Below are 23447 nucleotides of genomic sequence, written 5' to 3' on the forward strand. Positions count from 1 at the left end.
GAAGTGTAAAAAATATATTTTTCGGTTCACTATGAAGCTGTAGCAGGTCAGAGGACACTGGCTGAGTCGGCAGCCCTTCAATGTGGCCAAGGACACTTATATACGTTCTTACGTGGGTCCCAGGCCAACTCCAAATGTGGTCTGGGTGATGGGATCTCAAATGTGTCCTCAATACATCTTGGGTGCATACTCTGGCTGTCCACTGGTGATCAGATCACTCAGGATGTACCTTAATACCAGGTCTGACCAGGACCACAGACATCAACTTTTTTTAAAACTATAATTACCACAATACATAGTCGGTATAGCCCTGCACTACCTAATGTCAGCCTAACTAAGGAAAAGTAATTAAACAATATCATAAACACAGTTTTCAAAGAAATGATAAAGCATCACAAGGACAAAGCATACTAGATTTTCCCTAATCAGGCAATGCTAACTTTTTCAAATTGTTGTAGTTGCCATTTCATAATGATGTCATCTATACCATGACGATCTCTCTGACAACTGGTTGCTTTCCCATGAAAGCAGCAAAAGTGAATCCTCTTTTAAAGAAACCCTAACTTGACTAGAGATGCAACAGTTAATTGATTAGTAATTGATTACTAAATTAATCGCCAACTATTTTATTAATGGGTTCAAGTAGTTTCTGATTTCAGCTTCTTAAATATGAATATTTTCTGGTTTCTTTGCTCCTCTATTACAGTAAACTAAATATATTTGGTGTGTGGACCAAACAAAACATCATCTTGGGGCTTGTGGAAACACAATCAACATTTTTCACCATATCTGACATTTTATGGACCAAACAACTAATCGATTAATTGAGAAACAGATTAACCGATTACGAAAACAATCGTAAGTTGCAGCCCTACACTCGACCCATCTGATGCGAAAAAATCACCATTTCTACTATTTCTTTCTAAAACACTTGAATGTGCTGTCTTTACTCAACTTTCTGCATATCTCCACCAGAACAACCTCCTCAACAGAGAACGCCCTCCTAGCTGTCACAGAGGAACTCCACAAACAACACAGGTTGGTGATTTAGGTTTGGGCTGTTCCAGCGTCGGGGGCCCCTGCTGACTCCTCTCCTGCTCCAGTAATGTACTATTGTACATCTGTTCCTGATTCCAAGTCGGCGGCTTGGCAGGCCCCTGCTCTTCATTTCCCCGACGACTGGCCCACCAACACCCAATCCTCCGCTGGTGGTCTGGCCGACCTCCACTCCTGGTCTCCAGTTGGTAGTCCGACCAACATCTGATTCTCCGTTGGTGGACATGCTGACATCTGTTCCTGATTCCCCGTCAGCGGTCTGTTAGACCTCTGTTCCTGTTCTCCCTGGGCTTCAGCAGCATACAGTAAGATTCAGCCTTCGCGGACCTTCCCTGCTCAGCCTCCTGAAAGACCCAGCCTCCATTCCTGGCTTCAGCGGCGGCCTCCAGCTCTGCTTCCTGTGTGGTCTCTCATTCGTCATCAGCCTTAAGCTTCGACTTCTAAGGAGGTCCAGTCTCGGCCTATCCGCTCAGCTACCCGGCTGTGCTCCAGATCGCCTTTGCCTGTTTGCTCAGCCACTGGGCCCTCACCCTGGGCACCTCTGCCCTCGGGTTGTGCCCCTGAGCACCCCCCTACAAAGCCCCTGCCCGATCCTTACTGTAAATAATGTATGAGGGTATGCACCACTAAAGCACAGTATCACCTCACACGGTAAGGTAGCTCCTCCTGCAGGATCCTGAAATCTTCTTTGGCTGATATTGTGCATTCACTGTGCATGTCCTCTTGTGTGTACTGCAATCAGATGACCACATAGAAAATTAGAAAGGCACCCAGTAGAGAACATACCTCCAGACCCAGAATTATGGGTGAGCCTCAGGGGGCCAGACAGTTTGTGGATGAAATGTGACGTTTGATAGTGGGGTGACCACAAGTCTTCAGCATACTTTGCCATTATTGTAAATAATAGTCTACATTGTTGGGTCACAATGTGATTATATCATAAATGTTGTCACTGTTGTTTTGCATTATTGCAGCCCTGGAATTAGTTTTTGTTGGTTTCAACCTCTCTATTATGCACAAGTAAATTATATTCAAAGATATAGAAAAAAATATGTATATCGAAGAATTTCTGGTTCTTTCTTCTGACATATACTTAAAGCTACAGTGTGTAATATTTAGAAGATCTTAATCGCAGAAACTGAATATATGGTCCATAACTATGTGTTCATATATGCATAATCACCAATGTTTTTTGTCAACTTTGAATGAGTAAAATATACAGTAGTTACACTAGGTGGACCCGACCTCTGTGTAAGTCTCCATGTTTGCTACGTTGTGTTGAATACAGTTGTTGCACAAAATGCTCCAGAATACGTCTCATCCGCGCTAAATTTTCTGCACTGCCGGAAACCAGAAATGGAATCAGTGGTGCGCCATTTTAAAGTGTCCCCTGTCCGGTGCTCTGTTGGTTGCAATTTGCACCTTTTCCACCAGATGCTGCCAGAAAATTACAAAAATTACACACTAGGGCTTTAATTAGAGTCAATAAAAATGAAAATTGAAAATAGTCAGTGGGTGCAAATTTCTGTCAAAATCGTTCACTAATGATCTTAAATCATTTGCAATACCTCCAACAAAACGTTCCATATCATTAACTGGTACCAAGGATCAACAACTTTCCTTTAGGTAAGCGGCTAATATCGAGCTAAAGGCAGCTCTGTGTACTGGCCAAGTCAAGACAGAAGATTCGATGATCACACCGCTGTAACAAATCATTGGCCGCTGCAGTGCCTTTTCCATCCATTTGTTTATGTATTTGTACTGATGTCAATTCTCTGTCCTTCATCATATCTAGAAAACCAACAAGGCAACACAACCTATTCAACGCGTGAAGTTTTGGGGGAGGGAAAAAAAAAAAAAAAAAAAAAAAAAAAAAAATCCTCCCGCTTTCACATCCGTGTACGGGATTGACGTCACGGATTCTCCCAATGACCAAATAAGGAATAAGTGACATTAAGGTGAAGTCGAGCGCACGGGGTCGTTTCGTGGAGGAGAAGAAGGAGAAGAAGAAGAAGAAGAAGAAGAGAAGAAGAGAAGAAGAACGCTCCAGGTGTGCGCACCGTGGACGCACGGGGGTGATCTCAGAGATCTGTGTGTGTGTGTGTGTGAGAGAGAGAGAGAGAGAGAGAGAGAACTTGCTGAAGTTCCTTGAAGAGGAAGCAGTCCCGCCCTCAGCAGCAGCAGCAGTCTGGAGGCCCAGGACACAAGGAGCCCGACTCAACCTCCGAGCGCGTCTTTGCGTCCCGGCTGTGTTTGTGCGTAAAGGAGCTGCTCGTTGAAGGAGTCTCGCTCCGCCTGGACGGCTCCGGCTCCGGCTCCGGCTCCGTCGGACTCCTCTGCCGTGCGGCTCGGGTGGCCAGTGGCTGGTGGTGGGCGGCGGAGCGCGGACTGAGGCCCAGCCCGAGGCCAGAATGAGCGCAGAAGAGGAGAGGTTCAAACTGGTGGTGGTGGGAGGAGGAGGGGTGGGCAAGAGCGCCCTGACCATCCAGTTCATCCAGGTACGGACTTCGGCACAGATGTGTGTTATAACGGGCTCGATCCAGCGGTTACTAGTGCTTCACAAAGCAGGAAAAGACCTGCCATGTTATTTTTAAAAAGCCCTCTCTGAGGCTGAGGACTGATCGCTCAACTTATTGAGTGAATCTGCTTTCTTATGAGCAAGTGTTATTAAGAATTCTGATGAGAACAATCCAGTCTTTAATTGTACATGTGGATCCATGTTCACTTTGCAGTGGTCATACAGACCGTAGAAGGGATCTACTAATGGCATTTAAGAGTTGAAAAGACAAAGCAAGTGTGGGGAGGACTTTCACAACCTGGCAACCCAAATAGTTGTTCTTATTAATGTTTTATTTTTATTTTTAAAGGATGGATAAACCATTTATCAGTGATTCGTAAGACCATTAGTGACAACATCTGAAGCTCTTAAATCTTTCCTATTCTGCCACATCCTCCCTGTGCACGATCAAAGACGCTCGCAGTGGATGGTCCTTCACAGTGACCGTCCGAGGTTGCGTTGCAGGGCTGTAACTACACAGGAACAGATTTGGCCAAAGGGAGCAGGCAGACACGATGGTCATTGTGGTGGATAACTAAGTCAGTGAGGTTTAAAGGTGACATTATGCAAAAATCTCTTTTTCAGTTGTTTGTGCAGATTAATGTGCGTATCTGTGGAGACTGCCAGCCCACAAACTGTGAAAGAAAAGACCTTTTTGTTTTTTTGTGAGCTTGCTAAACCCTACAGCCTGGCTCTGAACAACTGGTTCAGATTTCTCTTCCACTGTGATGTCACAGTTGGACTCTTTTGGGCTAACCCCAATCTGAGAATCTCCACTTAACTGGTGACAGGGCATGACATTTCCTACACATTTTTTGAAATCGGTTGACCAATCACAACAGACTGGGCCAGCTGGCCAATCAGAGCAGACTGGGGTTTATCGGGAGGTGGGGCTAAAAGAAATCCAGGCGTTTTAGACAGGGGGTGAGCTGCAGGAATGGGCAGTGTGAGAACACTGATGCCTTTTCTGAACATTAAAGCATGTAAACCTTTTTAAGTGGTAACACAAATAAAAAGTATGAATCTGAATATGAGCATAATATGTCACCTTTAACCTCTTGGTGATGACAGACCCGGATTAACAACCTAGGGAGCCCCAGGGTGACTACAGTTGAAGACCCAACCAAAACTTGACAAATGCCACACAAGCCCTCACACTTATGGTTAAATCTGAATGCAACTTACATCCCAATGCAACACGTCATGCCGCCAAATATATATATATATTTTTTTTTTCATTGGCTGGTGCCCAGGGCATTTGGCCGATTCTATATGGATTATGGATATATGGATCATCCGGGGATGGGTGATGACCAAGTTGAGGACTCTTGGTCATCACTCTTGGAGTCCTCAACTCTTGGGCAACAAGTAGTGGCTGTGCTGCATTTACTTCTACAGATGGCCGTTTGAAAAAAATGCTTCCTCTGAGTGCTGTATAACGAAGTCGTCATGTCATCATCTTTCATTGTTTTACTCATTGATCACAAATCTCAAATACTCTCTTTTTTCTGCTGGCCACAGTTTGGAATGTTATTCTTTCTCCCCTCCAGGCAGCCATTGCTTTAGAAAGCCTCTGCCAGGTTATATTTACAGCAGATGCAAGTTAACATTAGTCAAAATGTGTTTTTCATGAAGGAATTAAGAATGAAAGCTGGAAAACCCACTGAGTTGACTCTTGTCAAGCCAGGCCTCAGTTTTGGAAACTGTACTTAGGCTTAAGTTTGGTTACAGGCAGTGCTGGAGTACTCCAGTGATCCATCACCAAAGTAAAAGTAACTAGGTCACACAGTCAGTAACATCTGCAAAGTTACTATAGTAACTGTAGCTGTGTAGTGTATTTTAGTGTATACAAGTATACAAGTACAGTCCCGCATACTTAAGTTCAGTTTGTGAATAAATATACCTATGTTCTACTGGTGACTGGTACATATCTGGAAACAAATCGACGTTAGTGGAGCATTCACATTTGTAGCACTGATGAATGGAAGCACCACACGTTTTTTTTCTTTTCAAGCATTAGAATCGAACGGCCACCCTTCAGTAGACTAGGCCAACTATTTGTTTGAAAGACCTGTGAGACAAAGCACTGGTCCACTGTCGACTGAAGCTTGTCATTTAATGCAAACTTGTGTCCCACAGTCCTACTTTGTGTCCGATTACGATCCCACCATCGAAGACTCCTACACCAAGATCTGCACCGTGGATGGAAAAGAGACCCGGCTGGACAGTAAGGCTCCGTCACACTGGACATGAATTCACACTTCACACAGTTTGAGGGAGTGATTGCAGGGTGCGTGGAGATTCTTTGTTGGAAAGCAGTTGCACTGTGCTGTGATATGACACATGCTGGCTTCTCTCTCTGGAGGCTTCATCGCCTTGTAACGACTTGTACTTGAACAGCATTGCAGCGGCGGGCCAGGCTGCATGGTGTTGCACCACTCTGCCGTTTCACCACACAGTGATATGTGAATCATCAGATAACCCATTCCGAGATTACCTGCACTGTATGTTTGTCTGTGTTGGTTTATAGCTCTGTAGGTCTGATTCGGGTTGTGGGATTTTCTCTTCTCTCTGCTCGACTTCACCAACATTACTGTAGACCAAATGATATAGTTGGGAGAGGTTTAAGCTTCTTTTGTCCACAGAAAATGTAGCTAGTCACTTTCTCCCAAAACCACTTAGATTTGATAAGACTGTGATATTAGGAACTCTTGTTATACAGTATGTTACGCTGTGTGTGTGTGTGTGGGTGTGTGTGTGGGTGTGTGTTGGGCAATGTGTACACAGATGTTGTGTGAGTGCTGTGGGTGGGTTGAAGGAGTGGGACCAGCATATGTCATGACGCACCACAGCTCTCACTGGCTCTGTGGAGTCCTCAACAGGAACTGTTTGCACTTCAACAACCAACAGGAAGTGTTGTTAAACTACTAAACTACCTTTGTTTGCGAAGATATGTTTCTCTCAGATTGGACTCTCCTGTCTTACAATAACACATGGGAGGACCAACTTACTACAGATGATTGTAGATGAACCCCTGTGCTCTGCCCACTCATACAGCACCGTACAGAACTACATGTCAACACTGTTCAGTGTTTCATATATACCTTATTCCTCATTCCTGTATAAAAGATTGTGGTTGAAACGTGATTTGTGAAACTAAACCCTCATGAGCCCTAACCCCCCCCCCCCTCCAAAAACTAGTACAGCTAGGGGAAACACAGCGGTTGTCTTGTTGTTCTTATATCCAGTTATATATTTACACATACTGCCATTAATATAACTTGGAAAAATGACCTTGTCAGGAAAATGCTGTTAGTGTTTTTTTTGACTGCATCAATGTATGTTCAATACAGTACATCTGTTTGTGTGTGTTTGTGTTTGTGTCAGTCTTGGATACAGCAGGTCAGGAGGAGTTTGGGGCAATGAGGGAGCAGTACATGCGCTCAGGAGAAGGCTTCTTACTGGTGTTTGCACTCAACGACAGGGGCAGGTAATGTGTGTGTGTGTGTGTGTGTGTGTGTGCGCGCGCGCGTGTGTGTGTGTGCGTGCGTGTGTTTGAACTAACTTGTACTTCTCTCTTTGTGAGGACCTGTTTGACTATTAGATCTACATTATGGATTGTGGGTTAGTGTTCAAGGGTTTAAGACTTTGTTTTAGGGTTATGGTTATGTGAGGTTATGTAAGATCTTAGTGCTGCATTTGATACCAATGATCACAAGATTCTATTACAGAGACAAGAACACATTATTGGGATTAAAGGAACAGCCCTAGAATGGTCAAAGTCTTTCTTATCAGAGATATTTCAGTTTCTGAACGTGAACAACAAATCTTCCACAAGATTCTGTGCTGGGACCGATTCTTTTCACTTTATATATCCTTCTTTTAGGCAATATTGTAAGAAAACACCACATACATTTCCAGTGCTACGCTTATGATAACCAGTTGTATTTATCTATAAAGCCAGATGAAACTAATCAGGTAGACAAACTTCAGGACTGTTTTAAAGACATAAAGGGCTGGATGACTTATAATTTGTTACTTCTAAATTCAGACAAAACCGAGGTCATTGTATCTGATCATATAGTTACCTTGGATGGTATAACCTTGGCCTCCAGCTCCACTGTAAGAAACCTTTGAGCAGGACATGTCCTTTGACTCGCACATAAAACAAGTCTCTAGGACAGCCTTCTTTCACCTGCGCAATATCAAGAACATTAGAAACATCCTATCTCAAAAGGATGCTGAAAAAATAGTCCATGCATTTATCACTTTGTTCCCCAACAAGTCTGTGAAAAGCCTCCAGTTAATCCAAAATGCCGCAGCACGAGTTCTGACAGGAACTAGAAAAAGAGATCATATTTCTCCAGTGTTGGAATCTCTGCATTGGGTTCCTGTAAAATTCAGAATAGAATTCAAAATACTGCTCCTAACCTACAAAGCCCTTAATAATCAAGCTCCATCATATCTTACAGAGCTCATAGTTCCATATTATCCCAATAGATCACTTGACTACTTGTGGTTCAGAGTCTGTAAAAGTAGAATGGGAGGCGGAGCCTTCAGCCACCAGGCTCCTCTCCTCTGGAACCAGGAGGCAGACCACATCTCTCATTGTGGGAACTGTTGTGTTTCTCTGTAATAGAGTGAGGTCTCGACCTCACTCAGCAAAGTGCCTTGACATGATGTTTGCTGTGATTTGGCGCTATGCTAATGAGATTTAATTGAATTGGTTAGAATCAGGTTTACATTAGGGTTGGTGTTGCGGTTCAGTTTTTACTTGTAATGTTTTAGGTTAGGGGCTAGGTGATGCATTATGTCAATGATGTCCTCACAGCTGTAGAAATACAAGTGTGTGTTTATGTGTGTCAGAGAGAGAGAAATAGTGCGTGCGTGTGTGCGCGTTGACTAATTCCTTCCCTCCGTTTTCCCAACAGCTACCATGAGGTCCAGAAATTCCACACTCAGGTCCTGAGAGTGAAGGACCGAGACGACTTCCCCATTGTGCTGGTTGGAAACAAGGCCGACCTGGAACAGCAGAGAGTGGTGAGTCACACGCTCGTACATCTCTGTGTGTGTCCGTCGGCTGCTCTTGGAACGTAGCGGAGTTCAGGGACAGATGATAGACCACAACCAAGTGATGTACAGGTGGAAGCTCGGAGGATCTTACTGGAGGACAGACCTGGAAATCCTTTGTCGTTTTGTTCTGCAGATCTCCAGGGAGGACGCTCAGGCTTTTGCCAGCGACAACGGCATCCACTATATGGAGTCTTCCGCCAAGAATCGCTACAACGTGGATGAGTCCTTTTTGGAATTGGTTAAAATCATCAGGTACAATCCTTGTAAATATCTACTGTCCTTTAGTCCACTTAAAGCCCCAGTGTGTCATTTTTTTGTAATTTTCTGGCCACACACTGAGAAATGATGATACTTTTTCTATGATACACATTTCAGTTTACTATGTCCCCTCCAGTGGGCAATGCTCAAATTAGTTCATTGTCAGTACCAAGAATCTCTGCATGAATCAATGTTTGGATTCTCAACAGTGGATCAAGTGACGTGCAGAGGGAGGCACCACAGCCCCTGCAGCCAGCGACAAAGGTTGAGAAAGATTCATTCTTCATTCTCACTCTCTGTTTCTCCTCTTCTTCATCTGCAGGAGGTTCCAGGAGATGGAGAGTACTCCTCCTGCAGCGCACCACACGGGAAAACAGAAGAGTGGGGGCTGTCCCTGTGTCCTCCTCTAAGCTCCTCCTCTAAGCCTGTCCCTCTCACGTGTGTGTGTGTGTGTGTGTGTGTGTGTGTGTGTGTGAAAGGAGAGGGGAGATAACAAGGTGCAGCGTTATCTTTCCTCTCATTTGCACCTTTGCCAAAAGCAACTTTTGAATGAGTGTGCTCTATTATTTTTCATGAGAGGATCCTGTGTCATGAGCAGCAGCGTGAGTCTGGTGAGACACAGGAAGTCAGCACCGCGGTCGGCTCTGTACCTGTGACACGCCAGTCATAACGAGTTTACGGCACAGAGTCGGTGCGTACAAAGAGAAACATCAGGGCGTCGGCAGGTGTTGTAGAAATGACCAAACTGCTGTGTCCTGCAGGTACAGATGTCAGCAGGGACATCACGAGCACAAAATCTCACCGCACACACCAAGAGTTTATATCCAATACTCTGTCTCTAGTGTAAAAAAAAAATGTCTTAACATTTCAGCTTGCTCAGGAATTGAATAGAAGAGTCTTTATTGTCATTGTACACGTACAACGAAATCGGACGCAGACCTATCGGTGCAAAAACAGTTCAATAGATATAAAAGAGCCAGTCACTATAAAAAATATATTAAAGGAGACACAACATACCACACATACAAGACAGCCACTGCACGATACATCCATAAATTGCATATTCAAGAAGTGTTGAGTGCAGTCATGGCTTTTGGATAAAAAGTGTTTCTTAACGGTGTTTTTAATAGTCCTGAAGTGCGGGGAGCTGCAGAGAAGCACAGCAGGGCTGCCTTTTCTCAGACCGGACCCTCCCCACTCCATCATTCAATTCAATTCTATTAGTATAGCGCCGAATCACGACATACATTATCTCAAGGCACTTTACATAGTGAGGTCGATGTTACAATATTACAGGGAAAACCCAACAGACCCCACAATGAGCAGCACAAACTCAGTTGTGGGCGGTTATCTGTCTGGACCGGTTGGGGTGAGGAGAGAGATGGGGAAGAGAGGAGAGGTGGGAGGGAAGAGGGGAGGGGAGAGACGGTAGGAGAGAAGAGAGAGAGGGAGGACAGTCGTACAACCGGCGCTTTAATCTCTACCGGACTGATACTTATAATTACAAAAATAATACTGACACTTACAGATGCAATGATGTGGTTGTTATGTCATCCAACTGTTTGCAGTTGGATGGAGCAGCCTTCTTGAAGGTAGAGGGCAGACAGCGACAAGCTTCGTCGTGTACCTCCCTCTCTCCGACAGGAACAGGAACTGTCCCGACGTTCAGTAACAATAACGACTTCAGAATGAAGCCCACTCCCACGCTTTTAGGTGGCGTTTTTCATTTTTTTTAACTCTGATATTGCAACAATCCCAGTCAATACACACACTTGACAACCAAATGAGCATGAAACCATTTCGGACGCATTTGTCCTTTACCGTCTGTTTGTCAATATGACATGTTCATCTGTAGGGGGTGGCCTGCGTCTGCCGTTCGTTGCCTCCTCCCCCATTTGTCCACGCGTCCCCTCAACAACGCAGACTGTTGAGAACATCCTCCTCCAGCTGGATGAGGAGGAAAGAGGGTCCATGTGAGCGCCGCGTTATTTGTTCTGGTGATGGGTTGACATGCGTCCTGGTTCCGACGTCTTTTCTTTTCCCTGTGTTTTTTACTCGTCTCAAAGAGACGTGTGCATTTGCGATGTTTCTTTCGGCGACCACGGAGGCAACGCAGCCTGTACAGTGCTTCACGCTGAAGTTCATCATTGGCCTTGAGTACAGCCGTTTAACAGAATGATAACTGACGTGTCTTTAAAGAGGTCACACAATGACAGCCAAGCCGTCTTCGTCCACCAATGAGGGCGGTCATGTGAGATCCAAAGCTCAGTGTGTCGCGGGTCACACGCCATCGTGACATCTTCTTCTCTGCTCTTTATTTGCACAAATAGATGAAATCAAGAGGATGCACACCGAGAGAAAAGTCTTTATCAAGTGCACTTGAACAAGAAAGCGTGTAGTACTTTCCCATTTGTAATGCTTAGGACAGTTTGATTTCACTTTTACTTTTTTACTTTAATAATAATGCACATGTATACCTTTCAACCTGAAATACATTTCATCAGTTTAATATTTAATAAAAGCCAAATAAATCATTCAAACCTTGGTCTGAATCTTTTTTTTTTTTTCCCTCTTTGCATCTTTAATGTCTTTTTCAAATAGTTGTCGCTGATCCTGAATCCTCCTGTTGTGTCAGAAAATGTCTCTAACAAATTCCCTCTTTTAACAACTAACAGTTGCAGTCAAAACAGTTCATTTCTTGATAACGTCAGGTACATTCACATCATCGGAACAGTCTTTACATCTGTGAAGTTACAACGTCCATCACCACAAACTGCAGCCTCGGAGATGAATAGAGAGTGTTGTAGTGCTCCCAACACACACACACACACACACACACACACACACACACACACACACACACACACACACACCCCGTGAGCAGTGAGTAGGCAGAGAGAGCTTGTTCCTCCCTCCAGCTGGTATGCTGTCCAACAGGTTTGTGACTAGACGTTTCTCTCTGAGAAAGCAGCACAACACTTTTGTGTCCTGACGGTCTCGTCACACACCTCGGTTGTCTGTTGGGAGTCACGGCGGACGCCTTCATGTTTCTGAGCACATAGCCTGTTGACCTCCCGGAAACCGTGGACAGGCCGAGCGGACTGGGGTGCTGGACAGGTGAGTGTCAGGGGGCTCTCCTTCAGGCTGCTGGTTTTACTGCTCACAGGACCCTCGTGTTGCATTCCGTGGTCCTCTGACCCCCTGACCTTTTCTCTCACACCACCGTCCGATGGACAATATTCACTTTTACTCTCCCACAGAGGCTCTTCCTTGTTTTTCTCTTTCCTCGTAGCTGGTTGCTTCGATGACAGCCATGTCGGCCGCCTGGATCCCTGTGCTGTCCCTGCTGCAGCTGGCCCACTGTGCTGTCACCTCCAGGCACGCTCGAGGTACAGTCGACCACACCTCCGCTCTCACAGCTGAACAGAGCTCTCGTCTTTGTGTACGCTTGTATGCCTCTTTTCGTTCACACCTGGCATCACCCCGTGGCGTCAGACGCGTGCCTCACATTCATGAAATCTGATCATAGGACTCGAGAAGGAAAGGTGACCAGCAGGTCCTCTGTTGAAGCTGGAACACAGATGTAGCACGTCCCAAAAAGCCTTTCTCATAGCGACCGTCACAGGACGCAGTTCTTCCACCAACTCTCCATCCTCTGTGTGGTTGTTCGTGTACTCATCTCCTTACTTTCAGGATGAAAAATAGAAATAAGTTGTTCTCCCTCTCTTTGTGTCACACTAAAAGAGTAAAAGACAAAGACAATCTTTGTCTTTGGACTCATTTCAATCAGCGTGGTCCTTTCAAAACAGAAACACCTTTATTCCACCTTTTCTCTACTCTGGAAACAACTTCCAAATCGTACTCGTCCCATAACCCTTGAGATGATATATTTATTATACGTTTACCTCTCAATATTCTCAGTCAGTCCGACTGTAGCACTCAGCCCAAGTCCATCAGTCCCAACTGGGATTTCTTTGAAACGACTGTAGATTCAGTTTTTAATAATCTTTTAACATGTCCTCACACAGCTGGACTCATACGCCGAACAGGCGGAAATAGTGCATTTGTTTGGGAGTATTTTTTAGCTGTGGAGGAAGTTGGGGATTAAGTCAAGTACAGACTTACATCGATTTTATCCTCAAACAACAGTCCTGGGGGTTGTATGAACTCTGCGAGTGTCCCCCAGCAGAGCCCGTGTTGCTGGACGAGCAGTCGGCCGCCTCCTTCCTGTCCCGCTCGCTGCTCTACAACAACTGGGACTTTGAGCTGCTGGTGTCTGGCAACCTGGAGAGGGAGTGTTGGGAAGAGCTGTGCAACAAGGAGGAGGTCCGAGAGGTGTACGAGGACGACGCTCAAACGGTGATGTCTCTCTTCTGCAGGCGCACGTCCGACGTAGAACCCGACGGTCCATTTCACACGGATATCATGTCATATCATAGCACTTTTCTTGTCTTATGGAACACTCAGTGCACGTTACGGTACAAGACACATCCACCCATTTACGACTGTCAGAGCACCTGGGGGTCGAACCGCCGACCCTCTGGTTGGTGGACGACCGCCTCTACCTCCTCGGCCGCAGCCCTAAGGCGCGAGCTTCAGAAGTATTCAAAAACAATGTTTACTCAACGAGAAGGGAGTTATAATTTAAGGGGATTATTTCATTTCAAAACTGCAAAGGTGTGTACGAGTTTTTCTGTTTCTGTCTGTTGTGTGACATTGTGGACCAGCTTGAATGAAGAACTTCACGCATGTCCATAGTGTTCTATGTTTCTTCTTTTCAAAAGAAACTGCATGATTAAATTTTCTTTTCTTTTTCATTTTAGGCAAAGTTCTGGGCAGAATACGTCAACAGTCATGGTAATGCTCAAAGAATTAATATCATCCATGAATGGCTCGTTTAGAACAATATATTCTATATCGTTCATAATCATGTTTTTAGCATCTCAGAAATATTTCAAAACCACGATCTATTTCCGGAGACTTTCCGATATGACACGATCTCATTACATTTGTCTGTTGAAACAGCTTTTGTATCTGCCTCAGCCATATATCTATTGAGCAACTCCAAAGTGTTCTTCTAATAGCCACAACCCAGAGACGTGGTCGCATCACTGCTGTTTCAGCCTCTTCACACTGGCTCCCAATCTGTTTGCGGACTGGTTTTAAGATTTGACTGGTTTACTTTAAGGCTCCTTGTGGCCCGAAAGCTCTGGAATCATCTGAATTTTTGAACTATTCCATTTAATTCTGATGATTTCATGACTCATCTGTTGAATCTGCTTGGTTATCGGTCCACTGACCAATCACTGAGTGAAGTTAGTGTATCTTTGGTCATTTAGAAAATCCCCAAAATGTACTGTACTGTACTAGATGTAGTGATAAGTGACTGGCTGGTAGGAAAACAATTTAAGAAGCGGACTTTTGTTTGTTTTATTGTTTATTGTTGTTTTATGATGTCTGTGTTTGAAGAGCATACTACCGGATTGGACGTGTCGGGCCTGGGGGCCGGGGTCATAGCTGTCTTGGTGTGTGCCGTCATTGCCACTGTGCTGGGAATCTACTGCTACAAAGCCAAGAACAAAGATGGGCGGACGCCGGCCCAGTAAGTTCACCCACAAGTGGAACGTTATTCATCATCGAATGATATATTCGACCTTATTCTACCTTTTACTGTCGAAGTGGTATCGTAAGAAAACAGTCAGTGAACAACGGGACAATCCGCACCAGTTCATACCTCTTACTGTAGACAACTGAAGCCATAGTGTTGTCCCTCCGTTATAAGCCACTTTGGCCATACGTGTCAAATCAGTAAAGTAAAGTAAATTCATAATTTTTACATTTAAGACTTTATTGATTCTGTTGCTGAAATGAGAAGTTGTCATATCCTCAGTTAAGAAACATGCCACATTCTTCTATCCGATGAAATCCTCTATATTCAAAGTGATTCATCCGTTCAATATCACATTTCTTAAATTGCCTGAGAAACAAACATTTCACCTTTACAAAAAGCTTCTGTGCAGCTACTGGTTTTACTGGTTACATGACCATCGTTTTGCATTCCGTGCTCCTCTGAGAGTCTGATGAATCGTGATGTCTGACCCCCTGACCTTTTCTCTCACGCCACCGTCTGATAGACAATATTCACTTTTACACTCCACAATCTGTCCACATCCCCAAACACCCATGTTCACGTTAGACTGGATTTGCTCAACATGAACAACTGTATTGGTTCGTTGAATTCTTCTGCTGTGTGTGCTGCTCCAGAGCTCCAGTGAGGATGGCCGCCGACGGCCGCCCAGTCCCAGAGATGGTGCCACTTGCTGGGATCGCTGTTCCGGCTCTACCCAGCTACAATGAGGCTCTGAACCGCAGTGGTGTGCATGACGCTCCACCGCCACCTTATTCAGGGTAAGTGGAGACCTGAATCCAGGGCAGAAGAAAGATATGAGTGCGGAACTACATATGACGGAAGCGCCTGAATATTTGATTCCTTCCACTTGATCGTCATCTGCACAGCAAACACACATTTTTACACAACATGATATAAATGGCTGTAGCCCCTTCCTTTAGAATAAGCGAATAAACCCAACTCACCAACATTTAACCAACCAGTGATGCGAGGCTGGCTCCTTCTGAACTTATGGATGGTCATTCAGGATACCAACACATAACGAGAATAAATATATTCATATGAAACACAAAATCAGATTCTCAAACTTTCTGTTGTTGAGGTTGATTTTGCATTTCTCAGCTCATGTTTTCTTTTATCAGGTGTGTGTTGGATTCTGTGCATTGTGGTTCATGTGTGTGTCTTTTCTCTCGGCTCTTGTGGTTTGCAGGAGTTCACACTGCCTTCTTTTTAGAATTCACAGCAAACTTTGCAGTAGCTTATCTCATCTTTAGCCGAGCTGTCTCTTTTTGAAGCCTCTTCCCAGGAAAGAAAGCACAGATTGTTGGACGCTCATGCACTAACTAAGAACACTTCCTGTCTTTGACCACAGGGGGGCGCCATCAGAGCAGGCTGATCCCGGAGACGATGAATGAGAGGGGTTGACGGAGGCACAGCCTCTTCTTCTCGGTGATGGGAACTCGTGGTTTAACACGTTTATATATATATATATATATATATATATATATATATATATATATATGTGATGAAGTATTACAGTACAGTAGTGAGATATTACAGGATGAAATATTTGCTGCTCACTAGTCTGTCTCTACAGATGCGAAGAGGGCGGGGCTAGTGTTTGTGCTTTTACCTCACACCCAACTGCGTTACGTTTGCGGGGTATAAGGAAGAAAAAAAAATACAATTCATAGAGAATGATGGTTTCATACAATAAATCACGTTAAAAAAACAACCTGGCTCCAGTTATTTGATTCACCCACTGTAACTTCTCAGACCAGTATAGTGTAAGTGCGTGATGTGTGTAGGATGTGCGCACACACAACACTCCTAACATGCTGCAACCGCTGCATTGCAACGTGCGTGTGTGCGTGTGCGTGCTGTTATCACACTTGCAATAATGCAGCAGTGGCTGAGTTGCCAGGCCACCTCTTTCTTTCTACTGTCTTCCATGCATGACAAATGTGCATGTGTGTGTGTGAGTAAGTGCGTGAGAGAGAAGGAGGGAGAAGGAGGCGAGGACGGAGAGGATAAACGCCAGCCCAGTCATTCCTCTTAAAAAATGGCGTCTTTGCGCAAATGAGCGCAAATAGCGTCAGAGCGGAGGGAGTGCGCAGCGGTGGCGCGGCGGTTGGAGCCCGGGCCCTCTGCGGGTCCCTGTCCGGGTCCCTGTTCCGGTCCCTCTCCAGGTCCCTGTCCGGGTCTGTCGCCGCTGAGGACCGCGCAGCATCTGTTCCACAGCCCCGTCCGCTCCACAACGGAGACAATAGACAGTGAAATATATGTCGAGGAGAGGAGGGAGGAGGAGGTGCTCCTGGCTGCTGTGACCCCCCCCCCCAACACACACACACACACACACACACACACACACACACCCCGTTCCTCCCAGTCTTCAGGCTCGTCAAGGCGGAGGAATAAAACAGAAGCGAGTGAGCGAGAGAAGAAAACACATTCCTCCCTCCCCTCCCCCCTTAGCTACCCGGCCACCTCCAGTCAGCCCTTTCTCTCATGGAGAGGAACTACCCCGCGGCAGGCTTCGGAGACCTGGGGCCCGGGACGGGATGGACGTACGACAGATCGGGCAAGGCGAGGTAAGCTCCTGCGGCCACATCCTCCGGCGGCTGCACCGCGGTGCTGGAGGGGGGCGGCGGGGGGACAGGGGGGGGGGGGGGGGGGGGGGGGGGGGGGGACAGGGTCTCTAACAATGCCGCGTTCAGCCGGGCTGCAGGGTGCTGCCCTCCTGGCCACCGGTGCCAGGTAGAGCCCGCCGTATTGTCAGTGTGGTGGTGAGGGATGGATGGGGGGGGGGGGGGGTCCTCTGAAATGCGTGGAATGCGATGGAAGGTTAACAGTGATACCGAGGCGGAGGACCGGGGGGACACGGAGGGGGATGGGTTGCAAGAATCCGAGTCGGTTATTTCCAAAAATGACAAATGACACCTGGGTGCCCGCGCGTCATCGTCCCCGGAGCCCGCTGCAGATGTGACGGGGGACAGTCGCGGAATGCTCCGGTACTCGCTGTCTGGACGGGGGGGGGGGGGGACCGACCGACCCTGCACGAGACAAACACGAGAAAACACTACGGACCGGCGCAGCTCTCTTTACGCGCAGCTGTTCGGCGCAGCGGGTGAGACGAGGTGAGCGGCCGCAGACCCGCACGAGAGAACCCGCGGCGGGCGCGGGGAGCGAGGGCTGTCACACGCGGGCTTCCCCTGCGCATGACGTGGGCTTTAGGTTTCCTTCTCCCGGGCTCCGCCACAGAAGGAAGCTAACAGGCTACTTCCGGCCCCGAGCTCCCGGCCTGTCCTCCGGTGTGCTCAGGTGGGGGAACCTTTCCCTCAGCGTGCCCGGTGTCGTGCGTCGGGACGGCGAGCGGCCTCGAGCCGCGCCACTGTTAACTAGCTCGTATTAGTTTCTCTACAGGTCAGCGGTCGCCTTGACAACCACGTCAGCCATCTCTGGGAGCTTGGTCCTCCAGTCCGTCCTGGGCTCACCTGTCCATCCACAGCTCACCTGTCTGTCCTGGGTTCACCTGTCAGGTTCACCTGTCCGTCCTGGACTCACCTGTCCGTCCTGGGTTCAGCTGTCCGTCCTGGGCTCACCTGTCCGTCCTGGGCTCACCTGTCCGGTTCACCTGTCCGTCCTGGAATCACCTGTCCGTCCTGGGCTCACCTGTCCGTCCTGGGTTCATTCGTCCGGTTCACCTGTCCGTCCTGGGCTCACCTGTCCGTCCTGGGTTCATTCGTCCGGTTCACCTGTCCGTCCTGGACTCACCTGTCCGTCCTGGGTTCATTCGTCCGGTTCACCTGTCCATCCTGGGTTCAGCTGTCCGTCCTGGGCTCACCTGTCCGTCCTGGGTTCATTCGTCCGGTTCACCTGTCCGTCCTGGGCTCACCGTCCTGGGTTCACCTGTCTGGTTCACCTGTCCGTCCTGGGCTCACCTGTCCGTCCTGGGTTCATTCGTCCGGTTCACCTGTCCGTCCTGGGCTCACCGTCCTGGGTTCACCTGTCTGGTTCACCTGTCCGTTCAGACAGCCGCTCAGAGGCCGAACGCCTTCCCAATGTGCAGCTGGAGTTGGACTGACTTTTGCAGTTTGTCCATTAATGCAGATTATCAGCACGTGGTCACTGTGTGAACCATGTTCTGTTTCCGCTGTCTGGACATGAGGATACTGAATATGGTTCTAGAGCTTGATGAAGACAACCTCGAAGCAGTAAACACAGAAGGCTGGTGCCGACAGAATGATGTTATACTTGACAAAAGTTTCAAGTGGCTTAGGAGGGAACGACAGGAGGAGAGTAAGGATTTTCATGGACGATTCTAGGATCAGAGCTTTAGGGGTAATGTGCACCCAATGTAAAAAAAAGATTTTCAAACAATTTTGGACTATCAAGATACACATACAGACGGTAACACCTTGCGTGTAATATCAGTGTCTCCCATTCAGTTTTGAGAGGCTATGGGGGGTGGACATCAGACCCTTTAGTGGGGTCCGGGGCATGCCCCCCCCCCCCCACACAAGAAAAAAATTTACATTTTAAAGTTAAATCCATCAATCTGGTGAACTTTGATAGCAATTTGGCTTTGGGGCACTTCGTATGTAGCACCCCTAAAAATCAGGCTAAACACGCCCCTGATAAGATTCCTGACCCAACATTAAATCCAAGTTTGTCTTTCTCATTTAATCACATACATGTTTATTCTCCCAAGCTCTCTATATATTGTGTGCCAGTCCTCCCTATTAGTATGCATAAAGTCCCTATACATCTTTGAGCTAGAGGGACTTCTTTATTGGCCTGACCTCAGTATTATATATTATATTATACATCAAAATTGTCATTTTAAAAATACACTGAAAATTTGGAGAAAGACGATTTACAGGTGATAGATGTAACAGAATAATATATATTTTTTTCCCTTGGAAAACTTCAAGATAGAGTGTAACAACCAATGATCAATGACATTAAATTTTTTGGGACAACATGTTGATATTTAATTTCAGTCATGCTGTCAGTGGGAAATGGTACAGTCGATCTGCCACAGTAGCTCCAACATGACATGTACTTGCAGCATGGCAGGATGTCCATACACTTAAATTGCATCCAATGGGCACGTCTTTGCCAAAGGATTGGAATTGGCATATCAACATATAGTTGAGGTGTTCCATAACAACTTGCCAGATGACTCAGTGATTAATAAAGAGAAGAGACTTTATAAAGAAAAACCTTTATTGTTCAAGGGTGAGGTTGTGAACTTTATCATATACCTTGTATCGTCTTGTTCTGCTCGTCGCCTCTCAAAATTTTTACCTAGCTTTTTCTTTAGGAGCAGAATTTTTGGTCTCCAAGTGTTGTAACTTTGACTTTGTAGCCTTATTTGATTGCATTTTACCACACACGTAGGGGGTTGGAGCATTAGCTTCCCCAGTAGTGACGAGTCCTTATTTTGTGTTGAAGGCTGTTTTTGTTTTGGCCATCTTTATGGTCTTCATCTTAGGATGCCTTTTTTTTCAGCAGCTCCAATTTGCACATATTTCAAATCATGATAAATAACATCCAACGGCAGCTATGTGCTTTACTTACACAGAGTATATAGAGTACACATGTACACATGTCAACATCCAAAAATAAACATTTCGGTCTGGTTTTAGTTAATATTTAGCAAATCAATGCGCTCGGGGCACCTGCTGCATCCGGTGCGCCATGTCTCAAAGGGAGGTGACTGTGTCATCCGCATAACAGTGATAGGACACTCTTTTACGCTATGCTTTTTCATAATGTGATAATAAAATACAGCTTAACTCCATTACTTGTGTTACAACATGCAAGACGGGGGTAAGGGATAAACAATGATCCAACAAAAGAAACTGAAAAGCTTCTTCTTTCTAGTAAGGATGTGAACCATTTGATTGCCTAAGTAATGTGGTGGTCTTCTGTATCAAAGGCTGCTGACATCTTTAATGTTACACAGTCTTAAATATCAGCAGACAGCAGTAAGTCATTTGTGACCAGTGTTGAGAAACCAGACTGAAAACATCAGAAATATTGTTATTTATAACTGACAGAATGGGGGGGGGGGACCCATACTCTCAATTACCCCTTCTAGGAACAGGGAAGGATGAGGGTCAGGACAGTAGGAGGACAGTTTTCAAGTTCAGTTTGGTGGTGGGGCAGGAAGATTTTTTGTTTGGGTAGTTGTGTGCTTCGGAGAAGCAACCACTAGGGCACCACTGGTCTGGTTGAAAAGAATCCTTGATTGGTGGCTGTGTTTCGCTATCAGGTCTGCTAAATATCTTTTATCCCCTAGCTATATCAGACTTAACCTCTTGAAAAAAATCCGTCAGGGAATATTTTTAAATCTCATGTGATACTTGAATTTTATCCGTCTTCCACTTTTTTTTTTGCCCTTCTACAGCCTTATACGTATTCTGTTGGTGTCATCAAACCATGACTGAGACTTGACTTGTGGTTGCATATTCTGTGTCGAGGATGGTTTGATAGGAGGAATTAAAGACCTCACCTGATCTTTTGGATCTGGAAGGGGAGAATTCAATTACATTTTTATTTGTGTAGTGCCAAATCACAACATTACATTATCTCAGGGCACTTTACATAAAGTAGAGTAAAGTTTTTGGTTTTATTAACCAAATTATGATTGAAATAACAGCCAGCACACACAGACACACGAGACGCCAGATAAATTAAAGGATACATAACTGCTAGTGCAAAAGATGTAACAGTAAGGAGAGGAGAGTCTTGTATTGGAATGTGTGTATGTCAGTAAAAGTATGATGTGGATGCTCTAAACAGTTGCTTGAACAAACTAAGCTGTATGGCCAACAGGCTGACCTGTCCCGTGTACGACACATGACTGTTGTAAATTAGGGTCTTTACAAAAGTCAAACCTAATAATGTGTGTTCTCAGCCTCGTGTATGGGAGCTCCAGGTCCTCCCACCCGGATTCAGAGCTGTTCCACAGGCAAGCCTATGGCACCCCTCACCCCCTCCAGGGCTATGCAGCGAACCACCACCCAGGAAGCTCCAGACAGGCCGGGGCCTGGGGTCCTGCTGGACGCACACTTGGTAAGGATTCATTGGATGGTATATCTGTAAAAAATGTAACCTTCTATATTTCATACAGTCCATAAGTGATTTTGTCAGACTCTCAAATTTAAGCATATTTATGTTTCAATCAGATGTGTTTATTTCCACAGTGCGGCTTTGAGATTTACAATTTTTACCTGATTAGGGCTAAAGAGACAATCTAAAGCTTATATTGATCAGAAAATTATTACTTATATTAAGTCATGTCTTGAAGAAGCCTCAATAAAGTCAGAAAATTACATCAGGCATAGATTAATGCAGGCCCTGTGATAGGCTGGCGACCTGTCCAGGGTGAACCCCGCCTCTCGCCCAATGTCAGCTGGGATTGGCTCCAGCCCCCCCGCGACCCTTAAATGGATAAAGGGGTAGACGATGGATGGATGGATAAATTAATCCATTTTTTAATTATGTTAATCCTCTAAATAAACTCTAAAGCTTATATAGATAGGAAATAATTTATGTTCATCTGGTATGAAATATTTCATTATTACACCAGTTAAAAGTAAAAAAAAAAGTTGAAATGCATTAACTTTTTCAACAAATAAGATTAGAGACATGATCTATAGCCTACTCAGTTTAATCAATCATTTGTCATTGTGGTATATAAATAATGTCATAATGACATCATTATGAAATGGCATTATTACAAAATATTGAAGTTAGGTTTTGGTCGGGTGAAAGGAAACAAGATTATTGAGGTACATGCACACAGTATGCTTATGTCTTTCTGCCTGGCATCTACCGAGTTTATGCTATATTTTGCTTGCCTGCCGAGGACCGTAAACACCAGTGACAGCAGGGCAAAGAGCGGTGCACACAGCTCTATAATGAAGCAATGGCACAAAAAACGTAAAGATCTTTTAAGTATGATATCCCACCAAAACTGTAAGGATACAATAAGGTTATGAAAACGGATTTGGAAAAATCTCTCCAAACCCAGAGGGCTTATTGAAGAACACATAAAATATGTGTTATGCTGGCTCAGGAGGAGGAGAGGGTCATCCACTAACCAGAAAATGGGGTTTGATGCCTGCTTTCCCTGTCTGCATTCCGATGTGTCCGTGGGCAAGAAACTAAACCCCAAATTCCCTCTGCAAGCTGCGCCGGCAGTGCATGCATGTGACAGAAAAAGCACTGTATGAATATGCGTGTGTAAATGCGTGAATGTGACTTATAAAGTGCTATAAATACAGTTTAACCCATAGTCCTACAATTCACACTGCTTGTCAGGACAAAAACCAGGAACTCTCTATATATCTCTATGTTGACTATGATGAAATTGTTGTGAAGCATAGAGGTATGAAACAAATTTGATTCAATTGATTTGAGCAACAATGACACAGTGAGCACAGCTTGTGCTCTTGCAGTGTTTCCAGGTGGACCTTTTTGCATTTTCTCCAATAAGCCCAACAGTTGGTTGAAGTGGATACAAATGGAGTATAGTTTGATTACTTATATCATATTTTATTTTTATGTCATATTTTTCGAACAGCTATGATAATTACAGTGTTGTATTTTGAAAATGATTTACCCATAATGATGAAGAGAGAAAAGCCCCAGTCCAGATAGGACAATAATAATAATAACTCGTACAGAGAAGCAGGATCAAAATTAATTTACTCAAAAGGAGGATGGTGGTTTCTCTGGGTCTGTATTTATATAGCACTCTTCTAGTGGTATTGAGCTCAAGGTGCTTTACAGCACAATTAATACAGCGCTGCTATTTACCGCACTTTTTTCTTTCACATCCATACACCGCCGGAAGAGTCG

At 45.3% G+C, this 23447-nt stretch overlaps 3 protein-coding genes across 4 annotated transcripts in view; all 3 read left to right on the plus strand.

Moving 5' to 3' along the window:
• Positions 1-3032: 3032 nt before the first annotated feature.
• On the plus strand, positions 3033-9906 carry rras (RAS related). The gene is made up of 6 exons (XM_035615044.2): positions 3033-3554; positions 5753-5840; positions 7001-7103; positions 8545-8653; positions 8820-8938; positions 9267-9906. Exons 1-6 carry the CDS (start codon positions 3468-3470, stop codon positions 9352-9354), a joined length of 594 nt encoding a protein of 197 aa, XP_035470937.1. The 5' UTR covers positions 3033-3467; the 3' UTR covers positions 9355-9906.
• Positions 9907-11891: 1985 nt separating this feature from the next.
• On the plus strand, positions 11892-16308 carry prrg2 (proline rich Gla (G-carboxyglutamic acid) 2). 2 transcript variants are annotated; one of them, XM_035615045.2, is made up of 7 exons: positions 11892-12061; positions 12237-12333; positions 13131-13303; positions 13768-13801; positions 14414-14546; positions 15209-15352; positions 15946-16308. In XM_035615045.2, the coding sequence occupies exons 2-7, from the start codon at positions 12249-12251 to the stop codon at positions 15986-15988; spliced, it is 612 nt and encodes a 203-aa protein (XP_035470938.1). In that variant the 5' UTR covers positions 11892-12061; positions 12237-12248; the 3' UTR covers positions 15989-16308. The 2 variants fall into 2 exon arrangements, with proteins under 2 accessions (XP_035470938.1, XP_035470939.1); XM_035615046.2 differs by having other exon boundaries at positions 11895-12061; positions 13134-13303.
• A 624-nt stretch (positions 16309-16932) lies between these two features.
• prr12b (proline rich 12b) overlaps positions 16933-23447 on the plus strand; it is a 33156-nt gene continuing 26641 nt past the window's right edge. Inside the window, exons 1-2 of the mRNA XM_047328202.1 lie at positions 16933-17164; positions 21499-21656. Coding sequence (XP_047184158.1) covers positions 17082-17164; positions 21499-21656 — 241 coding nt within the window. The 5' untranslated portion in view covers positions 16933-17081. The remainder of the gene's footprint in view (positions 17165-21498; positions 21657-23447) is intronic.

Source organism: Scophthalmus maximus, chromosome 17, assembly GCF_022379125.1.
Source record: "Scophthalmus maximus strain ysfricsl-2021 chromosome 17, ASM2237912v1, whole genome shotgun sequence".
In the NCBI taxonomy this organism is placed as follows: domain Eukaryota; kingdom Metazoa; phylum Chordata; class Actinopteri; order Pleuronectiformes; family Scophthalmidae; genus Scophthalmus; species Scophthalmus maximus.

Excerpts from the sequence above, each read along its gene's own strand:
- rras (XM_035615044.2), top strand. The coding sequence starts at position 3,468 with ATGAGCGCAGAAGAGGAGAGGTTCAAACTGGTGGTGGTGGGAGGAGGA. Across the intron at positions 5,841-7,000 it reads AAAAGAGACCCGGCTGGACA|TCTTGGATACAGCAGGTCAG; the intron begins GTAAGGCTCCGT and ends TGTTTGTGTCAG. Across the intron at positions 7,104-8,544 it reads GCACTCAACGACAGGGGCAG|CTACCATGAGGTCCAGAAAT; the intron begins GTAATGTGTGTG and ends TTTTCCCAACAG.
- prrg2 (XM_035615045.2), top strand. The coding sequence starts at position 12,249 with ATGACAGCCATGTCGGCCGCCTGGATCCCTGTGCTGTCCCTGCTGCAG. Across the intron at positions 13,802-14,413 it reads AGAATACGTCAACAGTCATG|AGCATACTACCGGATTGGAC; the intron begins GTAATGCTCAAA and ends CTGTGTTTGAAG. Across the intron at positions 14,547-15,208 it reads GATGGGCGGACGCCGGCCCA|AGCTCCAGTGAGGATGGCCG; the intron begins GTAAGTTCACCC and ends GTGCTGCTCCAG.